The sequence below is a fragment of the Saccostrea cucullata genome, unplaced genomic scaffold (genome assembly GCF_032062105.1).
Source record: "Saccostrea cucullata isolate Sc308-1 unplaced genomic scaffold, CSIRO_AGI_Scuc_v1 ctg146, whole genome shotgun sequence".
Classification (NCBI taxonomy): Eukaryota; Metazoa; Mollusca; class Bivalvia; order Ostreida; family Ostreidae; genus Saccostrea; species Saccostrea cuccullata.
Genome location: NW_026919274.1, coordinates 468,615 through 487,847, shown reverse-complemented (window position 1 = coordinate 487,847; position 19,233 = coordinate 468,615). Strand labels below are relative to the sequence as shown.

The 19,233-nt window shown below is 31.6% G+C and overlaps 1 protein-coding gene across 1 annotated transcript in view; it reads right to left on the bottom strand.

Annotated features, from left to right (window-relative positions):
• LOC134283834 (uncharacterized) overlaps positions 1–19,233 on the bottom strand; it is a 38,384-nt gene that overhangs the window by 6,776 nt on the left and 12,375 nt on the right. The window contains exons 16-31 of the mRNA XM_062766344.1: positions 18,077–18,185; positions 17,823–17,986; positions 17,625–17,684; positions 16,743–16,852; positions 16,587–16,645; positions 16,336–16,490; positions 10,877–11,014; positions 9,233–9,289; positions 8,876–8,985; positions 8,718–8,776; positions 8,436–8,584; positions 8,000–8,137; positions 4,261–4,335; positions 2,312–2,374; positions 1,358–1,467; positions 1,218–1,276 (exon numbers count right to left, since the gene is read on the bottom strand). Coding sequence (XP_062622328.1) covers positions 1,218–1,276; positions 1,358–1,467; positions 2,312–2,374; positions 4,261–4,335; positions 8,000–8,137; positions 8,436–8,584; positions 8,718–8,776; positions 8,876–8,985; positions 9,233–9,289; positions 10,877–11,014; positions 16,336–16,490; positions 16,587–16,645; positions 16,743–16,852; positions 17,625–17,684; positions 17,823–17,986; positions 18,077–18,185 — 1,615 coding nt within the window. The remainder of the gene's footprint in view (positions 1–1,217; positions 1,277–1,357; positions 1,468–2,311; positions 2,375–4,260; positions 4,336–7,999; positions 8,138–8,435; positions 8,585–8,717; positions 8,777–8,875; positions 8,986–9,232; positions 9,290–10,876; positions 11,015–16,335; positions 16,491–16,586; positions 16,646–16,742; positions 16,853–17,624; positions 17,685–17,822; positions 17,987–18,076; positions 18,186–19,233) is intronic.

Genomic DNA, 19,233 nt, shown 5'->3' with positions numbered 1-19,233 from the left:
AAATTGTCATGCTTTTATACTTATTTGGTATTTTTTGTCTTCTATTTCCGTCATGTATTCTATAATACATAGTGTAAAAGGCTTTTGCTATCATAGCAAGACACCACAAATCACTTCTTATTTCATATCATGCTCATAATCATTGGTATCTGAGGCTGGATTCAAGAAAATCTTATTTCTCTAATACTGTATCAATTTGTTTTTCCTTTTATAGGGTACAAATGTCAACTTTTATAAGGCCTTTTCTAAGACTTCCAAAAACCTTGAATCTTATAAAGATAAATATAATGAAAATTGTTGCATGAAAAAAAATCATTTTCAAGCTTCATTTTGATGCATTTCAAATTAAATATGTATTTTTGGAGTTATCCTTCCCGGCTGAGGATCGCATATCCTTAATGCAAGAATTCCAAATTAGTGTAGATTAAGTTAGTTCTTTACATTGTGGTCAGGTAAGAGAGTGCTAAATATGTTTTCAAATTTGAATTTATGCATGTGTAAAAATTGTGTTAAATTCTGAATTGAATTGAACTTCTCATTTCTCCTAAACTGTGAAATTCAGGTAAAAGAAATACTTAGGCAAATTGGGAAGTTATTATTTATTTGTAAAAACAATAATTGTAAATTAATTAGACGTTGTTTTACTGGTTGGCCAATTACATGCTAAAACCCAATTTTTGGATGAAACATTTAATATATAAGTTCAATGTACAATTTTGTACATATTATCAAGGTTTAAAAAAGATAAATATCTTTATGAATTATGTTGTGTCTGAGATAATACTAACTGGCTTGATTTTTTCCTTTAATTTTGTTTTACCCCTCCCCTGTACTTAAAAAATTACTTACCTTAATCTTTTAATAATTAGGTTGAATTACACAAATGCTCATTTCACCTCAATATACTCCAGAAGACTAAGGCGAAATGGGGATAACAAATTTTAATGGTAAGAGGACTGGGTGGTTGTGGCCATTTTTAGACTAAATGTATTTTGATTTCCTTTTGAAGAAGAGCTACATGTTTAGATATACATGTCCAAAAAATATCAAATTTTAAAACTAAAACGTATGAATTTTTTCTTTGCCAAATGACAGTTGCCAGCTTAAGATATCATATATAAAAAATAAGTTCTATATCTGATGGTTAATTCGTTGAACCCCATGGTTCCTTAGGCGAAATTTGAACAAATCGTGATAAAAAGGTAAGTAACAATTACCTGAATGATTTAACCTCCACTCCCAAAAATGCTTGCATTCCGCTGAATTGTTCTTGAAACTGGAAAAAGAAATTAAAAGCGTTGTACATGAAGGACATACACAAAGGGAGGTACTTAAACAGATGGCTATTTATACTCACGCTTTTCATCACGATTCTCCTCAGTTCCTGGTAATAAGATGACATATTTAGGAGTAACTCATCAGACCAGCTATATTTCTCTAACTCTATCGTTATAGTCATCTGCTGCCCTGAGAATATTATTAAAGCAGTCTTCAAAAATTCTAAGCAACAAATCAAGTTTATAATACAAGTGCCGGTAAGAAATATACAGAAGACACATGACACTCCTCGTCATATTTTTTAAGTCAAGATTTACAAATTATCAGAAGTGAAATCATTTTATTTTGTTCATTGGTGGAGTTTTAAATCATTTTAGATCCCCTAGCATGGATGCTTTGTTATCACGGAGCTCTCTAAACGGCATTTTTACATCAAAGACATCACAACCGTAACTCAAATACGCAAATCTCTAAATTTCACAACCCGGCAGTTGAAATATATACTAGTACTGAGTAATATTTTTTTTTCGTAACGATTATTTAAATTGCCTATAGTTCGATATTGTTTTAAATTTATTCACGGAGATACTAGTATGAATATTTTTTTTCTAACAGAGTTCTACATACGACTGTAGAGGGACATACCGAATAACAGCACATTGCAAGTGAATTGCTTATTTTCAACATACCCTATTTCAACAGTTTCAAATCATTGAAAAATCATACATTTTAATTTATATTATTCAAATTAATTGTTGAAACGAGTCAAACAAACTTGGTTTTAATATGACAATCACTGAGCTATAACAAAAGTCTTCTACATGTAGCTGTTTTGGAATGAACCTCTTAGTTTTGAAAGTAAATAACAATTATGTTTTACACTTAGAAAGTACAAAAATGAGCCTCCTTACCTATGGATACTAACGTAAAAGACGCTGACTACGAATAATCTTTACCAGTGATGATGAGAATAAGTTTACCTGAATGAATGAAAGGAATGCTAAGACAATGAAAGTTTGCCACGAATACTGACCACTGGGAGGTAATGGGGTGGGCTGCTGGGGAACTGTTCCAGTCGGGCTGTGTGTTGTAGTCACTAAACAGATAAGTAAAGAAGATTTAAACTAACAAGAGGCCCATGGGCCACATCGCTCACCTGAGCACTGTGGCTAGGAAAAAGTAAAAATTGGTTTATTATTGAAAAGTTTAAATCCAAAAGTAGTCCCATGACCAATCATGGCTTTGCTATTCTTGAGAAGATGCTTTTTAAAGAATTTTCCTATATATGTCTATGTAAAACTTTGATTGGCCATTGTGGCTCCGCCCTACCCCAGGGGTCATGATTTGAACAAACTTGAATCTACACTACCTGAGGATGCTGCCATATAAATATGATCAATTATGGCTTTGTTATTCTTGAGAAGAAGATTTTTACAGAATTTTCCTATATATTTCTATGTAAAACTTTGATCAGTCTTTTTGGCCCTGCACTACCCCCGGGGGTCATGGTTTGAACAAACTTGAATTTACACTACCTGAGGATGCATCCATATAAATATGATCAATTATGGCTTTGTTATTCTTGAGAAGAAGTTTCCTACATATGTCTATGTAAAACATTAGTCGGCCATTGTAGCCCCGCCCTACCTCCGGGGCCGGGTCATGATTTGAACAAACTTCAAGCTACACTACCTGAGGATGCTTCCATATAAATATGATCAATTATGGCTTTGCTGTTCTCAAGAAGAAGATTTTAAAATTTTTTTTCCTATATATTTCTATGTAAAACTTTGGTCGTCCATTGTGGCCCCGCCCAACCCCCGGGGGTCATGATTTGAACAAAATTGAATCTACACTACCTGAGGATGCTTCCATATAAATATGATCAATCATGGCTTTGGCATTCTTGAGAAGAAGATTTTTAAAGAATTTTCCTATATATTTCTATGCAAAACTTTGGTCGGCCATTGTGGCCCCGCCCTACCCCCGGGGGTCATGATTTGAATCTACACTACCTGAGGATGCTTCCATATAAATATGATCAATTATGGCTTTGTTATTCTTGAGAAGAAGATTTTTAAAGAATTTTCCTATATATTTCTATGTAAAACTTTGGTCGGCCATTGTGGCCCCGCCCTACCCCCGGGGGTCATGATTTGAACAAACTTGAATCTACACTACATGAGGATGCTTCCATATTAATATGATCAATTATGGCTTTGGCATTCTTGAGAAGAAGATTTTTAAATAATTTTCATATATATTTCTATGTAAAATTTTGGTCGGCCATTGTGGCCACGCCCTACCCCCGGGGGTCATGATTTGAACAAAATTGAATCTACACTACCTGAGGATGTTTCCCCACAAGTTTCATCTTTCCTGGCAAGGTGGTTCTTGAGAAGAAGATTTTTAAAACATACCACCAAATTTTCATTAATTCCCAATTATCTCCCCTTGAATAAGGGCGTAGCCCCTTCATTTGAACAAACTTGAATCCCCTTCACCTAAGGATGCTTTGTGGCAAGTTTGGTTGCAATTGGCCCAGCGGTTCTTGAGAAGAAGTCGAAAATGTGAAAAGTTTACAGACAGACAGACAGACGGACAGACAGACGGACGCCCGACAAAATGTGATCAGAAAAGCAGGTGAGCTAAAAAGGTTTGGTGAGACTATTTCTCCTTATTTAGACGTAGTACCTTGGTGCATTTCTTCTTAAGTGAGAAGTGAAATATTAGAACTTAATGAAATTCAAACAATTGAGGGTAAGGAGTAGACATTTTATACTTAATCTTGATAAAGACCACTATAGTTACTGTAGACCATGTAAAAAGTGCAGAGGGGCAGAGTGACAGTAAAAGATGAAAAGATACACCAAGCTTTTGTCTTTTTGTGCTTTAGCCTAAAGTAATATCTAGGGACCAAAATGCTTATCTAAGAATGCAGTAAATCTTATATAAATTGGGTGAATTGTTAGCATTCTTAACCTTGCGTACTGGCTTCCATTGTTACAGTTGTGTCCGAATCTGTAGTGGTTTCTGTCGTTGACACTCCTACGTAACCTGAAAAAGAATGTTTACTGCCTCATTTTTATTTTAGATGATAGTAATAAATTCTTTTCATGAATTATTGTAACTAGTTGCATTTAAATCACTTTGATATTGGGAAAATAGGGAAAAGTATTTTGACATTAATGTTGATATAATAAGTCCAGTAAGACAGTGCTGATCGACTTCACATGTAATACATATTTTATACGAGTTTTTGGGCTTAACCTGTTACATAGCTTACGGCTGAAAAAAACCTTTTTAACTGTATATGCATCATAAAATATAATGAAACAATGCACAGTTAGGAAAATAAATAAATAGCTACTAAGCAAATGCCTAAAGATAGGATCTGATGAATTTCGTAACTTAAGTAAAGTTTTTTGGTCTGTGATTAATTTATATTCCCGTGTTAAAGTATTCAATGCACAACGACCATATTTTGTATGTAATAAATGAATGGCCCGATATTTTTAATCATGGTAGAATTTTGATGGTGATATCAAATAAAAAATACTCAACCAAATGAATTAACAAAAAATTGATCAATGCATCTTGAATTTTACACTGAAGTCTGCTAGTAAGATAATGTCAAAAGTAATTTGAATACCGTATAAGTGGAAATTTTAGCGAGACACAAATTTAGCGATTTGTCCTTAAAAACTGGTAATTTATTTTTAGCGAGATGTTATTTTAGCGATTTTAAAATGCATATTAAAGAAGCTATTACAAATAAAACGCAATTAATTTTTAGCGATATTCAATTTTAGCGATCTCGGCACCCTCGCTAATAATGCAAAAATTAAATCCTCGCTAAAATTTCTACTTGTACAGTATCCTATTAATCTCTTAATGAAAATATGCACACACACACACACACACACACACTCTCTCTCTCTCTCTCTCTCCCTTTCTTTAACTAAAAAATAAAATGAATCATTTACCATAACTACTATAAAAAATTCTTCTTTATCAAGGGCAGATAAATCTTACAAAATGTTTTAAGTTGCAAAATGACCGGCTTCTTACGTTATCAGTCATGTGAATTTGCTTCATTTCACTTTTTTGTTATTTAACAATGCATTTTAAGCTACTATTAAATGTTGTTCAAAATTATTTAATTAAACATGCAATACCTTAAGTTGCTCCTTTTTTGTACCAACGATAAACTAAATGCAATTTAGCCTGTTATGAATTAACTTTTACAAACAAAATTTCTAAACTTATTACCATTTCACTGATGTATTTTTCACATAACTGTTTTAGCCAGGACAACTTTTTGTCACATTCCCCATATTGTACATTTTTGTTTTGCTGTTCTGATTCAAATTAAGATAAATTGTTTTTAGACAAAACCAAGAAAACCAGACCTTACTCAAATTAACATGCCAGTAATCTAACTTACTTCTATACATAAAGATATGATGAATGTACTAAGATCATCAATTTAATCAATTGTTCACGCTACTAAAAGTATACTATGCCTAACTGTAAAGTGTGCATGGAAAATTAATACACCAAAGCAAAATTTAGAAATGAATAAAAAAACTAATCAACTAAAAAAACAAAATTTTGTTTCAATTCTTTATATATCTTTCTCTTATCACAAATATATATATATATATATATATATATATATATATATATATATATATATATATATATATATATATATATATATATATATATATATATAAGCCGGTATATATATATACTGACACGCAATTTTCGCAACAAGCCGATATTGAAATGATTGAATTTTTTATCTATGATTTTTAAAGAGAATACAGAAGGCTAAACGTTTTCAGAACATCAGAGATTTGATAAAAATCTTAAATGTTTATCTTTTAACTTTACTAAGTAAATTGTTTTGAAACACCCCCCTGTCAATAAACAGCTCTTCTTAAACAACATTAGCAGCTTAATTTATAAGTTAATAAATATATAGAAGGATTATTCTTTATATTTTTAAATGCCTGTTTTTCAAAAAGATTATGATGAATTTTCTCTAACTTAGCGCATTGCAGTAACCCTTGGATTCCGAAAAAAATTTATGTATAATACGTTAGACTAAAAGTTATTTTTGCACATATCTCCATCGCCTTTACTTTGTGTTTTTCGTGCAAGCAAAGGGGAGCAATCAAAACCAAAGCAAAATTTAGAAATGAATAAAAAAAACTTTCAAGAAAGTTTTTTGTTTCTTAAGTCTCTCTTTGTAACAGTATATATATATATATATATATATATATATATATATATATAGAAAGCACAAAGAAATTCACTTTTACATGGACTCCCATAATATTGCCACCTGTTTTGCAGAAACAGCGCGCTAATTTTCAAGTTTGCTTTTGATGCCGATGGAATTCTCAAACGCTGCCCTACACTACACGGTCATTGAGAATAGAAGTGAGATACAGTTATTTGGACATCAGTTTTAACATTAGGATATATACCAATACATGTGAAAAATTAATTATTATTTATAAAGCACATTTTAAAATTTTTAAAATAACTGCCCTAAGTGAAGAAATATTAATATAGAAAGCACAAAGAAATTCACTTTTACATGGATTCCCACTTTCGCCCCAGTTTCTTTGTCTCCTAGCAGTGCAGGAACATATATATATATATATATATATATATATATATATATATATATATATATATATATATATATATATATATTAGTGTTGGCATACCCGGTTAACCGCCGAGTTATGAATAATAATCTTCATAATTCTTCAGACGTTTTACTTTGAACATTTGACGTTAAACTGGTATGGTAATGACGTTGTCAACAATACAATGACGTCACAATGAATGTTCAAACAAGGAAAAGCGCGTTGACCATATGAGAAATAAACATACATGTATATAAAATACAATAAACTATGCTAAACTGTTCAAAAAAGACTTAATAAAATGTTTCTCTTTTTCTCTTCTTTCTACCGTACTGTCGGTTAACAGTTTGTAAAAGGGGAACACGGTGAAATGTCCGCTACCGCACTGGTCCAGGTGTTCACTAACTTTGACCTGCCTGTACTCCGGATGTTGAATATGTTGTTTGTGGATTCGGATACGGGTACGGAGAGTAGTTCCAGTCTCGCCGATGTAAAATTGGCCACATCCTTCACACGTTATACAATATATGACGTTTTTAGAATCACAAGACATATTAGCATTAACTTTAAAATCTTTGGGCCCAATTCTAAAGGTATTTCCTTCTCTTATGTACGGACATGCACATTTTACAACAATTTTGTTGAAAATGCTTGCACACAAAATTCTAAATGTCGCTATGGAAAGAGTGAGAAATATTGCTTCAATATAGAAAGCAACAAAAAAATTCATATTACAGAAAATGGTAAGTGAATTAAAGGGAAAAGCAAACGGGAGAACATTAGAAATTCTGCAGAACATGTGGAAAACAGAGTGTGAGAAGCAGGAAAAGAAATCGTTGGACATATATATATATATATATATATATATATATATATATATATATATATATATATATATATATATATATATAAGCGATATATTTCTCAAGACAGAAAATTTAAACACAATGCAGGTAAGAGAAAGGAAAAACAAGTTCTTTTTCCCAACAACAACAAGACCTAGTTATGCAGTTAACCTATATATATACCTGGATCAATACAACCTATATATATACCTGGATCAATACAACTGCGGGCACATCCATTGAAGCAGCATTTCCGTTTTCCTGAACATGAAGTATCTCCAGTACAAGTGTCTAGACAGGTTCTGTAAACAGCCATAGAGAATTGTGGACAGACCCCTGGTTTTACTTCTGTAAAGTAATGCAAATGAGTCCTTACTAAAGAAACTTGATCGAAATACATATAAGCAAATTGTGAAAGAGAAACACACTTTTCAATGCTAGATATTTGAAATTTTCTCTGTTTATTCACAAAGAGAGGTCATTAATGAGGATGCAGCTCTAATTGTCTTTGCTTTTCAAAAAAAGTTTATGATAAAAATTGAACTTGGATTGAAACCAAGGCAGCAGAATAATAAAATATTGTTCTTATGTTGGAAGTGTTAAATCTACTACTCTATGCTTGACAATTTTGAACAATTAATATTACTTTTGTCAAATTGGAGATCTGTTTCAATTTTCATTTGATGTATGAATCCATGTCCCGAAAGCATAAACAGAACATTGACCACTGAGGAAGAACTGATTCGATTTTTGTTGTATGTTACAATTACGTCTGCAATAACATATGGTCCATTTCTAAATAAAAAAGATATAAAATGCTAGTTGGTGCATTTAGTTGTTAGTGCAAAAATGAATTTAAACAAATATTTCATTTGAAATTTGATTTTGAAGTTTTTCTTTTACATTTCCAATATTAAAAACAGACAACCTTAATGAAGAGACATGAAATCCAATAAATTCTGTGGATGACTTCATCTGTTCTTCAAACTGAAATACAGCATCCATGTTGATGAAGAATACATTTTTTGTAGATAAAACAATTTGCCATTAATTGTCTTAACCTCAGCATAGACTCGTACAACTCACATTTGTAACAACTGCCTTTTGTATTTCCCTGTAGACAGATGAATTTGGATCCAATAATTCGACAGTCCATTTGTAGTCTGGTAATGTGACTGATACAAGCATTTGCTCCGCTGAAAAAGAAAACAAAAAAGGACAATTCTAATGCAATTTTAAAACTTCAAATAAAACAAAATAAAAAGATTTATTCAATTGACAGATGTTTTTGTGTATTAGGCGGAATTCTCTCTGTCAAATTTGTTAATTTTTCCATTAAAGAGTTTAAGACAATTGTTCCAATTTTCCAAAAAAGGAACTTTCACTCAAATCACCAATCTTAAAATGAATATTTTGATTTCAAATAAAAGAAGAAAATCTCACCATTCTGTTGAAGTATTGGAAATTCTAAATATCTGAGATCATAACTTGACCGGAAATCTGTAAAAACGAGTTTTTCTATTAAAGGTGCATGGACACAGATTTGAAGTTAATATTTTCTGTATAATATCACGACTTATATATTTTAATAGCATTTCACAAAAAAAATTTTATTTCATCTTACAGTTATTGAAACTTCAAATTTTTGGGTGGGTTTGTTTGACACATCCTTGCACTCTGACAAATTTTACTTTTATTTTAAGGGCAATCTTGTTGTGTATTAATGAAAAATATTAAGACTTTAATCCAGAAAAATAATTATATTCAGAGTAGAAATGTTAGAAAGCAAAACCTCTTCACAAGTATCCTCATTCCGCGCTAAGTGTTGTGTACAGTGTTTAGCAAATTGATCACACCCCTGAAACATACACAGTTTTTGTAAACAGGGCACGAGCTCCGTTATTGTTGATGTTTATGATTCACCGGGTGCGTTCAATTATTAAAGTCTGCTCACCACAACTGCACGGACTGACAATATACAGTGTGTATGTCTTGCTTTCGAACATTTCTACTCTGAATTTTCTGGATTCTAGTTTTAATATTTTTCATTAATACACAACAAGATTGCCTCTTTTCCTAATTATTAAGAATAAAATTAAAATTTGTGAAAGTGCAAGGATGTGTCAATCAACCCGTCTAAAAATTTGAAGTTGTAATAGCTTTTAGATAAAAAAAAAAGATTTTTAATATCATTTTGTGTGAAATGCTATTAAAATATATAAGTCGCAATATAATACAGAAAATATTAACATTAAATCTGTGTCCATGCATCTTTAAGACCCAGAGTCAACTTGGAACCTTCTTTATACATGTAGAATCATGATAAGAATCGTGCACAAAATCACGGTTGAACTGACTGACCTAATCAAAGAAGAAACATTGAATGCATTTGAATTTAATTTCAATATCAATTTACTAGTACTTTAATTCAATTTGATTTCAATATCAATTTACTAGTACTTTAATGCAATTTGATTTCAATATCAATTTAATAGAACTTTTAATTCAATCTGATTTCAATATCAATTAAAAATCATACCGACTGTTATTAAAACTATTGCACAAACACCGCACCAAATTTGAATAAACAAATAAAACAAAATGATAATATAGAAAAAAGATTAAGAAGCATGAACCTCATTGTGATATGTCAACAAAGTTGTTCCATAAAGCATCATTTATAAAACAGCACCATTCAGTTAAAAGGGACATAGACACAGATTTGAAGCTAATATTTCTCGATTTTCTGTATAATATCATGATATTATGTTGCTATATACACAAATGTATAATAGAAAAAACATAATGTTTTCTGTGTTAGAAAGTATATTTCCCTATCACAGAAATTCCATTCTTTATAAAAATGCTAAATTACGATTTTAATAATCAATTTTTTTTAAAGAAATCATATTCAATAAGTATGAATTCTTGGTTCATTTTTTCAGCCTTTCCAAATGTTTAAATGTGTATGGACAATTCATGACGACGGACGATAAGGATAAGTCTTCTGGATAACTCATGGGACTCGAACTAGTTATTATAGTAATATGTTCTATATGTGTACAGTACTGGAAATATTTGTTAAACCTGTGCTGTTCTGACAGATTCGCCCACATCCATTGGAACAACATTTCTCATTGGTCGAACAGTCCGTGTCTTTTACACATCCGTCGTGACAGCTAGTTGACACTGACGTCACAGTAGGACAACTCGAATTCCTTGTATCTAAAAGACATCATACAATTTCTTTTATACGATATAATCATTACATGTATACCAAAAAAGGTAACCTGTTAAGTGGTTGTAAATGACATAAAATTTAATATAACTGAAATCCCAATGTTGTGGTCCATTTGTTAAAGGTGAATCTCGAACTTTTCTATTCAATACTCTTGACTTTTTATACCCCGGTAACATAATTCATTCATTTATTCATAGAAAGGATGATTGTTTAAATGCTTGTTTCTAAAAAAAAGAAATCATCTGTCTTTAAACGATGATGTGACATACGGCCCCTTTGAATTGACAAAAAATGAAATGTCCGAAGAACGAGGGCGCTTTTGATTGGCATTCGGCATGAATCTGTGCGTAATTGAAAAGTGAAAATTTTATCGACATGTCACATGAAATTTTAACATTTTTTTTATTTATCGGGGTGCCTGTGCAACAGGAAAGGAAAATATTTTCCCGAAATTGAGCTTTGATTTGCTAAAAAATAACTTGAAAATAGCCAGATCAGACATTTGGTACAAAATGGTACATTTTTAAATACGTTTTTCTAACATTTTTTTATCTCTGGGTCTTCTCTCCATTATTTTGAAACGTTATTTGTGTGTATTTTAATTCAAAGAAACGAATACACATTTTTAAAAAAAATGGAGAGAAGACCAATGGACCACGAAATATGAACTTTTCCCAAAAAAATCCAAATGTGTGAATGTGGTGCTTCTTTGCCCTTTTTAAATCAGTCGTATATGTGTAGCGGGGATAGCTCAGTAAGCAGGGCTACCTGTTCAGTGCGCTCGAAACAAGAACTTTTTTGGTTCGAGCCTTGCATGGGGCGTTAATTTTTTTTTCGAGCAAACAACCATTTATTTTGTCAGTTTCGTTTTATGTACTGATGTATTAAAATTTTGAATTAGATAAATTTTGGTTCAGTTCGGTTCTCGAGCGAAATCAATTCCAATCTTTTATTCTACAGTCTATAATGTACATGTACACGTATCATGCATCTATGCGTTAAATATCTTAGGTGTTTATTTTTTGTGAAACATTACTATGTCATAGCACCCCTAGGATAAACGGACATAAATGTTTACAATCTGACAAGGTCTTTCAAACTAAATGAAAAAAACCCATGGGCGTGTTTGTAAAATCTGACCAGCTATGTTCAGCCAACCAAATCATGGACATTTAAGGGGGCTCTCTACAACGTCACAACATGGCGTACTTCCGTTGAAACGCCATTTTGGTCCCAAATGATCTGATTCAAATTCATTTAACACCGATAAATCACTGAGTATAACACAACATGCGATATTGTGGATGGAATGTACATTGTATCACCTCAATTAATACAGTGTATTGTCCAACATGCATCCTTTCTTTAAAAATGAATTGTTTGTCAATTTATTCAATTTCTACTTATTTAATTACTAAATAATATATTTACAAACTTATTAGAATAAGATTTTTTGGTGAGAAAATATGATATAAAAAACATGGCTTGTCCATATGCTAATTCATCATTAGGCCTACGTGTCAAAACGCCATACACTCAGAAATTTCTTTTTTCTTCTATAAGCATATAATGCTTTCCAGCAAAAAATATCCCTCAAAAATGCAAATTTGATAAGATATATGTATTACTAGTATCTTCCCATCGAGTAGAGGATACTCTGTTCACGATTTTTATACACCCGAATGAATGGTTACACCTGGTGAAATTTAAACTCTTCAGACAGTCAATCGCATCATCTCGGGTCTTTCCGTCAGAGGTCGGAAAAACAACCTCGAATGTATTAACATCACCGGATGTTAAAAATTTATACATTTCCTGTTTATTCAAATATCGGATAGACGAAGTTAGAAGTCCATTCTATAGTATATTTTAGGTAATATCATTACATTGAATAAAGTTAAACTCCTTATTCTACAGATAAAAGGTCTCCGTGCATTTATTTCAAAGATCGTTAAAAAGGAGGGTTGTCATGGCGTCTTCCATAATTTACATTCGAGGTCGTTTTTCCGCTAGTCGGAAAGACCCGAGAAGTTGCGATTGTTCAGACAGTAAGTGGAATTTTGCATGACCCAAACGTTTGATCAACATTGATTATCAGCTGTTTGTATGGGAAACGTGCAGGTTTTAGACGAAGTGTGAATTTGGTTGTGGGAATTTCTTTTACCCGCTTTTGGCCATTTATCATGTTTACATGTTTTGATATATCTAGCACTGGATAACACATGCAAGTTGGATAAAAACGGTAAGTAAATCTACCTTTCTCAATACCATGAATTCACTAAATACATGTCTTTGTCATTGACTGGAAACGTGATGGTTTTCGCTTAAACTCATTTAAAAACAATACATGTACAATACGAACTTCTTTCAATGTCCTTGCTTGACATTTTTTAAATACTTGTGCAAGTAGAGTTTATTTGAAGTTTATAAAAAAAAAAAACAGTACCAAGATATTTGAGTCTATTCTTAAAGCGGATCTCTCACACCTGAATTTTTGTGATGTTTGAAATTTTTGACAGTTTTTCAATTTTGTTCAATTTCTTTTTTTCATTGTTTTCACCCTTTGATATTATATATCTTTTCAGATATTGGAGAAGATCAAACCAGCTATTCTCAAGAAAATGCTGTTTTAGTTTTTCTTTTGTCTATTTTTGAAAATTTAAATAAAAATTATGTTGATTTTATTTTTAACTTTGTTGGTTATTATTTCAATATTTTATAACATTAAACTTTGAAGAGAAATTTAGAGCACTGGGCTTTTAAAAATATAGATAGGAGGGGTTTTAACAAAATTAATAGAATATTTCAAATATTTCAAAAAAATAAATTGAAATACTTTTGAACCTTATTTTATCGGATATGGAGCCTTTTATTAGAAACAAATGCATGCAACAAAAATCAGTTATACTTTATAGGTGTAGAGAGCCCCCTTAAACCATAAATGTTTCGTATAAATGATTCCTGCAGATCACACACCAAATGCGCCCATCTTCTTTTACTCTAATTTTTGCATGCAACAAATCACTGATATGTTTACCCTAACAGCATATTATATTTAACAAAAATAAAAACGTAATTTGGAAGATATAGATCGTTCATTTGGGTAGGGGTTAAAATCTTATGGAATAAACTTTGAATATCTGTTACGTAGCAATATATAAAAATCCAAATGATTTTAATGTTGTAAATAAATTCCCAAATTTTGATAGAGAAATCTTCTGTAGTTTTAACGAGTGTAAAATGTTAACATCACCACGAAATAAAATTACAGAAAACCTATGGTTTAATAGTTTCTTTACACAAAATAATAAACCATTACATTTAAAAAATTGGGCAAGAGTGGTATTCTATACGTAAAAAAATTGTTTACAACAGAAGGTATAAAAAATGTTACGGAAGTAAAAGAGATCAATGAATCAAAGAGTTATTACTCATGTGAATATCTTGTCATGAAAAAAGTGATTAAAAAACTAAACGTAGTTTACTGTAATGTAAAAAACACTAAAATACAAAAACCGTATTTTTATTTTCAAGGGAAATGTAAACACCCAGAATTTGAAAAATCGGGATTTTATTATAATTTTTTTCTTTCTAAAAAGAAACAAAAAACAATGATGGAAAGTAAATGGTCAAAAGAATTTAATATAATGAATGGTCGATGGAAAAATATCTATACAGCTAAGATACTAAATATTTTTGATAAACAGATAGCAGAATTCAATTTTAAACTTTTACACAACCAACTGAATTGTAATTATCGTGTAAGTAAATGGAATAAAGAGGTGGCAAAAAATTGTACAACTCGTGGACAAGTAGAATATATTAAACACTTAATTTATCCAATTTAAATTACATTTTTATTTGGCCTCGCCCCACTCTTTGATGAGCTTGAAATTGAGAGCGCAAGAAGATACATTTTTCTCCTTCAGCTGGTCACTGTATTTTATCGAAATCTACCTTTATGTGAAAGGAGAAAATTGTACCTAATTGCCCTTATATGACAGTTACGTTTAAAATATTGTAAAATCTAGCTGGCCTGTCTAATTATGAACAGAACAGGAAAATAATTTTTCTGACGTAAGAATAAATTCATATGCTAATTGAGGCACCGGCATAACTTTCTAACTGACCAATCACCTGAGATGTATTACGAGTGAGCACTACAAAAATAATAGGAAAATTTAATGCTTGAAAGAGGGCTTCCATTTACTTGCTTCCCGAAAGACAATGAATTTACATACATTTCAATCACAGATGTGAATCTACAATTTCCATGCTCACAATTACAAACATTTCATTTATTGTATAATTTTATAGTTTTGAATGCTGATTAATGGACAAATGGCTACATTTATTTCAGTGTATCAGTGAATACAATTTTTCATGTGCATTGTTTGGTCCAAAACGAAAGAAGCTGAGGTAACACGGGTATTATCATGCATAAAAAGGTTTTTTTTTGACCATTGGAAGTTTGATAATGTGTAAATTGACCTTAAGCACGTGTCTGTGATAAATTATATAAACATCTGAGTAAAACAGCATGTTTTGTCAAACAGTCATCGGATTAGACACTTGTTCTCTGTAAACGACTATGTGCGAAATAATAACAATAGCCATATAAGGAAGATTTTTCTTGGACATGCATATCCCTCTATATTACTAAGACTTACCTATTTTATTCATCTTTATTCATAGAGGAATATACGGCCACAAACCAGGCCAAATTTTACTATCATACGGTATAAAAAATTCATGGATAATTCCTCAAAATTATAAGCAAAACGAACTATCGACACTATTCAGGTGACATTTTCCTTCACTCTTGTTTGAAAATAACCAGAATGATTGTAGAAAAGGGGACACCGACCATAGTTTTGTCACCTGATCCTTTGTAGGAAGTCACTTTAATTGCTCAATATTTATTTCAATGTACATTGTATAATACATTGATAAGATTTCTCTCTATGATCGGAAGAGCCCTATATAGCACAAGAATTTTGAATGATGAATTTCAGAAATCTTATACACTGTATATACACACTGTTTTTAATTATGTCCCTTCGCCACATGATGCTTTTCATGATAAGCTCTTAAACAGAGAAAAAGCTAATATATAATATAGATCTAAGATGAAACACGATGACAGAGGAAAGCAGATGGTAATCGAGCATCAGAGTCAATCAGGTGAGCTAAAATTAAAGTCGACAAGTTCTGAATAGTTTAAGCTCAGAATACTTAAACCTTAAGCATGCAAAAAGAGAAAAATACTCATTTTGACAGAAAAAATCCAACGAAAATGACTTACTTTCATCAAACATCAGAAAAGAAGTAACTGACAGATTGTAGATGAGCCCCGAGTTAGTCAGTCTCTTCAGCTGTTCATAAACGTCTTGTGCAACATGTATAGTACTGTTGTATGTGATTTCCAGGTCCACTTTCGTTAGATTGTCTACATTCTTTCTAAATACAGAAGAAAGAAATTATTCGACGAGTGTATAAATTAATTTGATGAAAACAGCTTTTTTTTTGTTATCAATTGTCAAAATAAATCACTACCTGTATGAAATAACTTCAATTTGTAAGAATGCTGGATCAGATCCAAATATTACTGTTACCTAAAAGATAAAAAATAACACCAATTAGATTCAATCCTGAAATGTAATTAAATTGATTAATGTTATATAACAATATAGTCCAGTGTAAGCCACTTACATTACCATCAATGTAACCCGTGACAATACGATAATATTCAGACGTCATATTCAGGAGGGTTGTATTCCATTCAACACCAGAAAGAACAATTGAAAAGGACAGTTTGCTAACTATAAAAATAAAACAAAAAATTAAAAAAAACTTTTTATTGTATAGGAACGCGTGTATAATGTAGGGAATTATACTCCATACAGTGGAGTCTTTGATTATTATAAGGGAACATACTGTATGTAGTACACTGAAGAAAATTATACTCTATACAGTGGTGTCTAGATATTTAGTACACTATAGGAAATCATACTCCATACAGGTCGAGTCTATGGTTAATATTTAAGGAATCACTGACTAGTTAGTAGAGTACGATAAATAGAAACGATAGGTGATATATGCATAACGGGCGATATTTGGAAACGTGGGATAATTTACGCATAAGAGCGAAGGATGTTATGCATAAACTATCCCACGTTTCCCACTATCGTTGATGTCCCTCGCATACTATACTAACTAAACAGTGATTCCTTATATTTCATTGTGAAATAAAATTATAAATTTAGATTTTAAGAAATAGACTAATAGATTAAAATTACACGAGGCCTCTCATGTCAATTTCAGAAGTCCACGCCCGCTGACGTCAAACACAAAGACAGCTGCACGAGATTCACATGCATGATAGGATTCCTTAGCACCAGACACAAAGAGAGACGCACAAGATTTGCATGCATGTTAGGCCTCCTTAGCACCTGATCTATCGCTTGGCGAAATTTACATTGCGGTAGAATGATCAAGAAATCACTTCAACTAACTTTCACAGAGAAAACAAAAAGAAATTGAAAATATAGAGCAATTTATGTAGTAAACTGTAGGATTACTGACTGTACTCACCTTCTTCTGGAGGCTCGGTAGTCATAGGGACGGCTGGAGTAGTCATAGAAACTTTTAGTTCTGAAAGTTCAACCCCTTTTAACGTTTATTTGTTTTATACAAGGCTAAACATATTTTTTTTCTCAACAATAATTTTTTCTCAACAATGAAACATGCTCCTGTTTATGCATGACATTTTTTGATAGTTTTGACACTTACGATTTATACAGGCTACAACATCATTTCCTCTACCCGAATTAATCCTGTCAAAGAAGCTTGCGTTTGAAGAAGACAAAACGGTCAAAGCTCTCCAAAAGCTATCAATGTTACAGTTGAGAAAAGAGAGGCTCTTTGCTGCACAAGTGATAAAGTCCATCATATGTCTGTGGATAGAAATAAAAAACACTTTTAAATAGGATATGAGAGTATGAGAGAGAGAGAGAGAGAGAGAGAGAGAGAGAGAGAGAACATACCTTTGGCAATCGAACGGTATGAGAATTGAATGAAATCCACAGTCTGCATGAATCACCAGTAAGGAGAATTCATCATCTTCACACACTGATTTAGGGTAGGTACCGTTTACTAAAAACAAAAACATGACTGCATGTATACCACTAACATTCCTACAATTCGTTATGTTTATGCTTTTCTACATCATTAGATTTCAATATAAAATCCAATACTGTGTCTTTCTCCTCGCTCAAAAGGGCAATGGCTTGGGAAGTTTTGAATTTAGCCGACAGGAAGATGTTTTGAAATAAATAGTATTATTGTGGACAAAAAAATCTAAGCCTTCACATCTTGGTTCAGGATTAAAGAAACACTTGAGTTCACACAATTTTAGAATGTTTGTAAATTGCTGAGCTTTCTTTTGCTTCTTAACATGTTTTCTTGAAAGCACAAGTATAGATTTTTTTTTAAAAGACTCGACTGCAGAACATCATTCGTGCAAGTCAATGGTTTATAGGAATGATATGAATATTCACTTTCTAAATATGCTTAAATATAAATGTTCATATTATAAGAAAATCTTTTTTTACGCAGAGTATGCATCATTTACAATGCGTTTGTGTAGGTCCTTTTAAAAAGACTTTAGCGGAAGATCGTTATTGTAAAATAAAAACAGGAGGTGTACATGTATTAACATAAAGTCCTCTGAAGTCTGAACACTGTATTCCCCGCTGGTGTTTCTGAGTGTTTGTTAGACAGATGGACACTTAGAAGTCTGTCAATTATGTATGAAAGTTATTTCTTCAAAATGTTGTTTTTGAGTAATACCGTCATTCACAAGTACGTACGTAGTCCAGAAAAAGTTTTCCTTGGTTCCCTTTCTTTAACCATTTATCTTGGTTGTAAGAATTCTATAAAACCAGATATTGTACTACAAGAATTCTATAAAGCCAGATATTGTACTACAAGAATTCTATAAAACCAGATATTGTACTACAAGAATTCTATAAAGCCAGATATTGTACTACAAGAATTCTATAAAGCCAGATATTGTACTACAAGAATTCTATAAAGCCAGATATTGTACTACAAGAATTCTTGTAGTACAATTACTCTCAATCCAGATAATAGGGCTGGGCAATAATATCGATATTTCAATATATTGCAATACAATGACAAA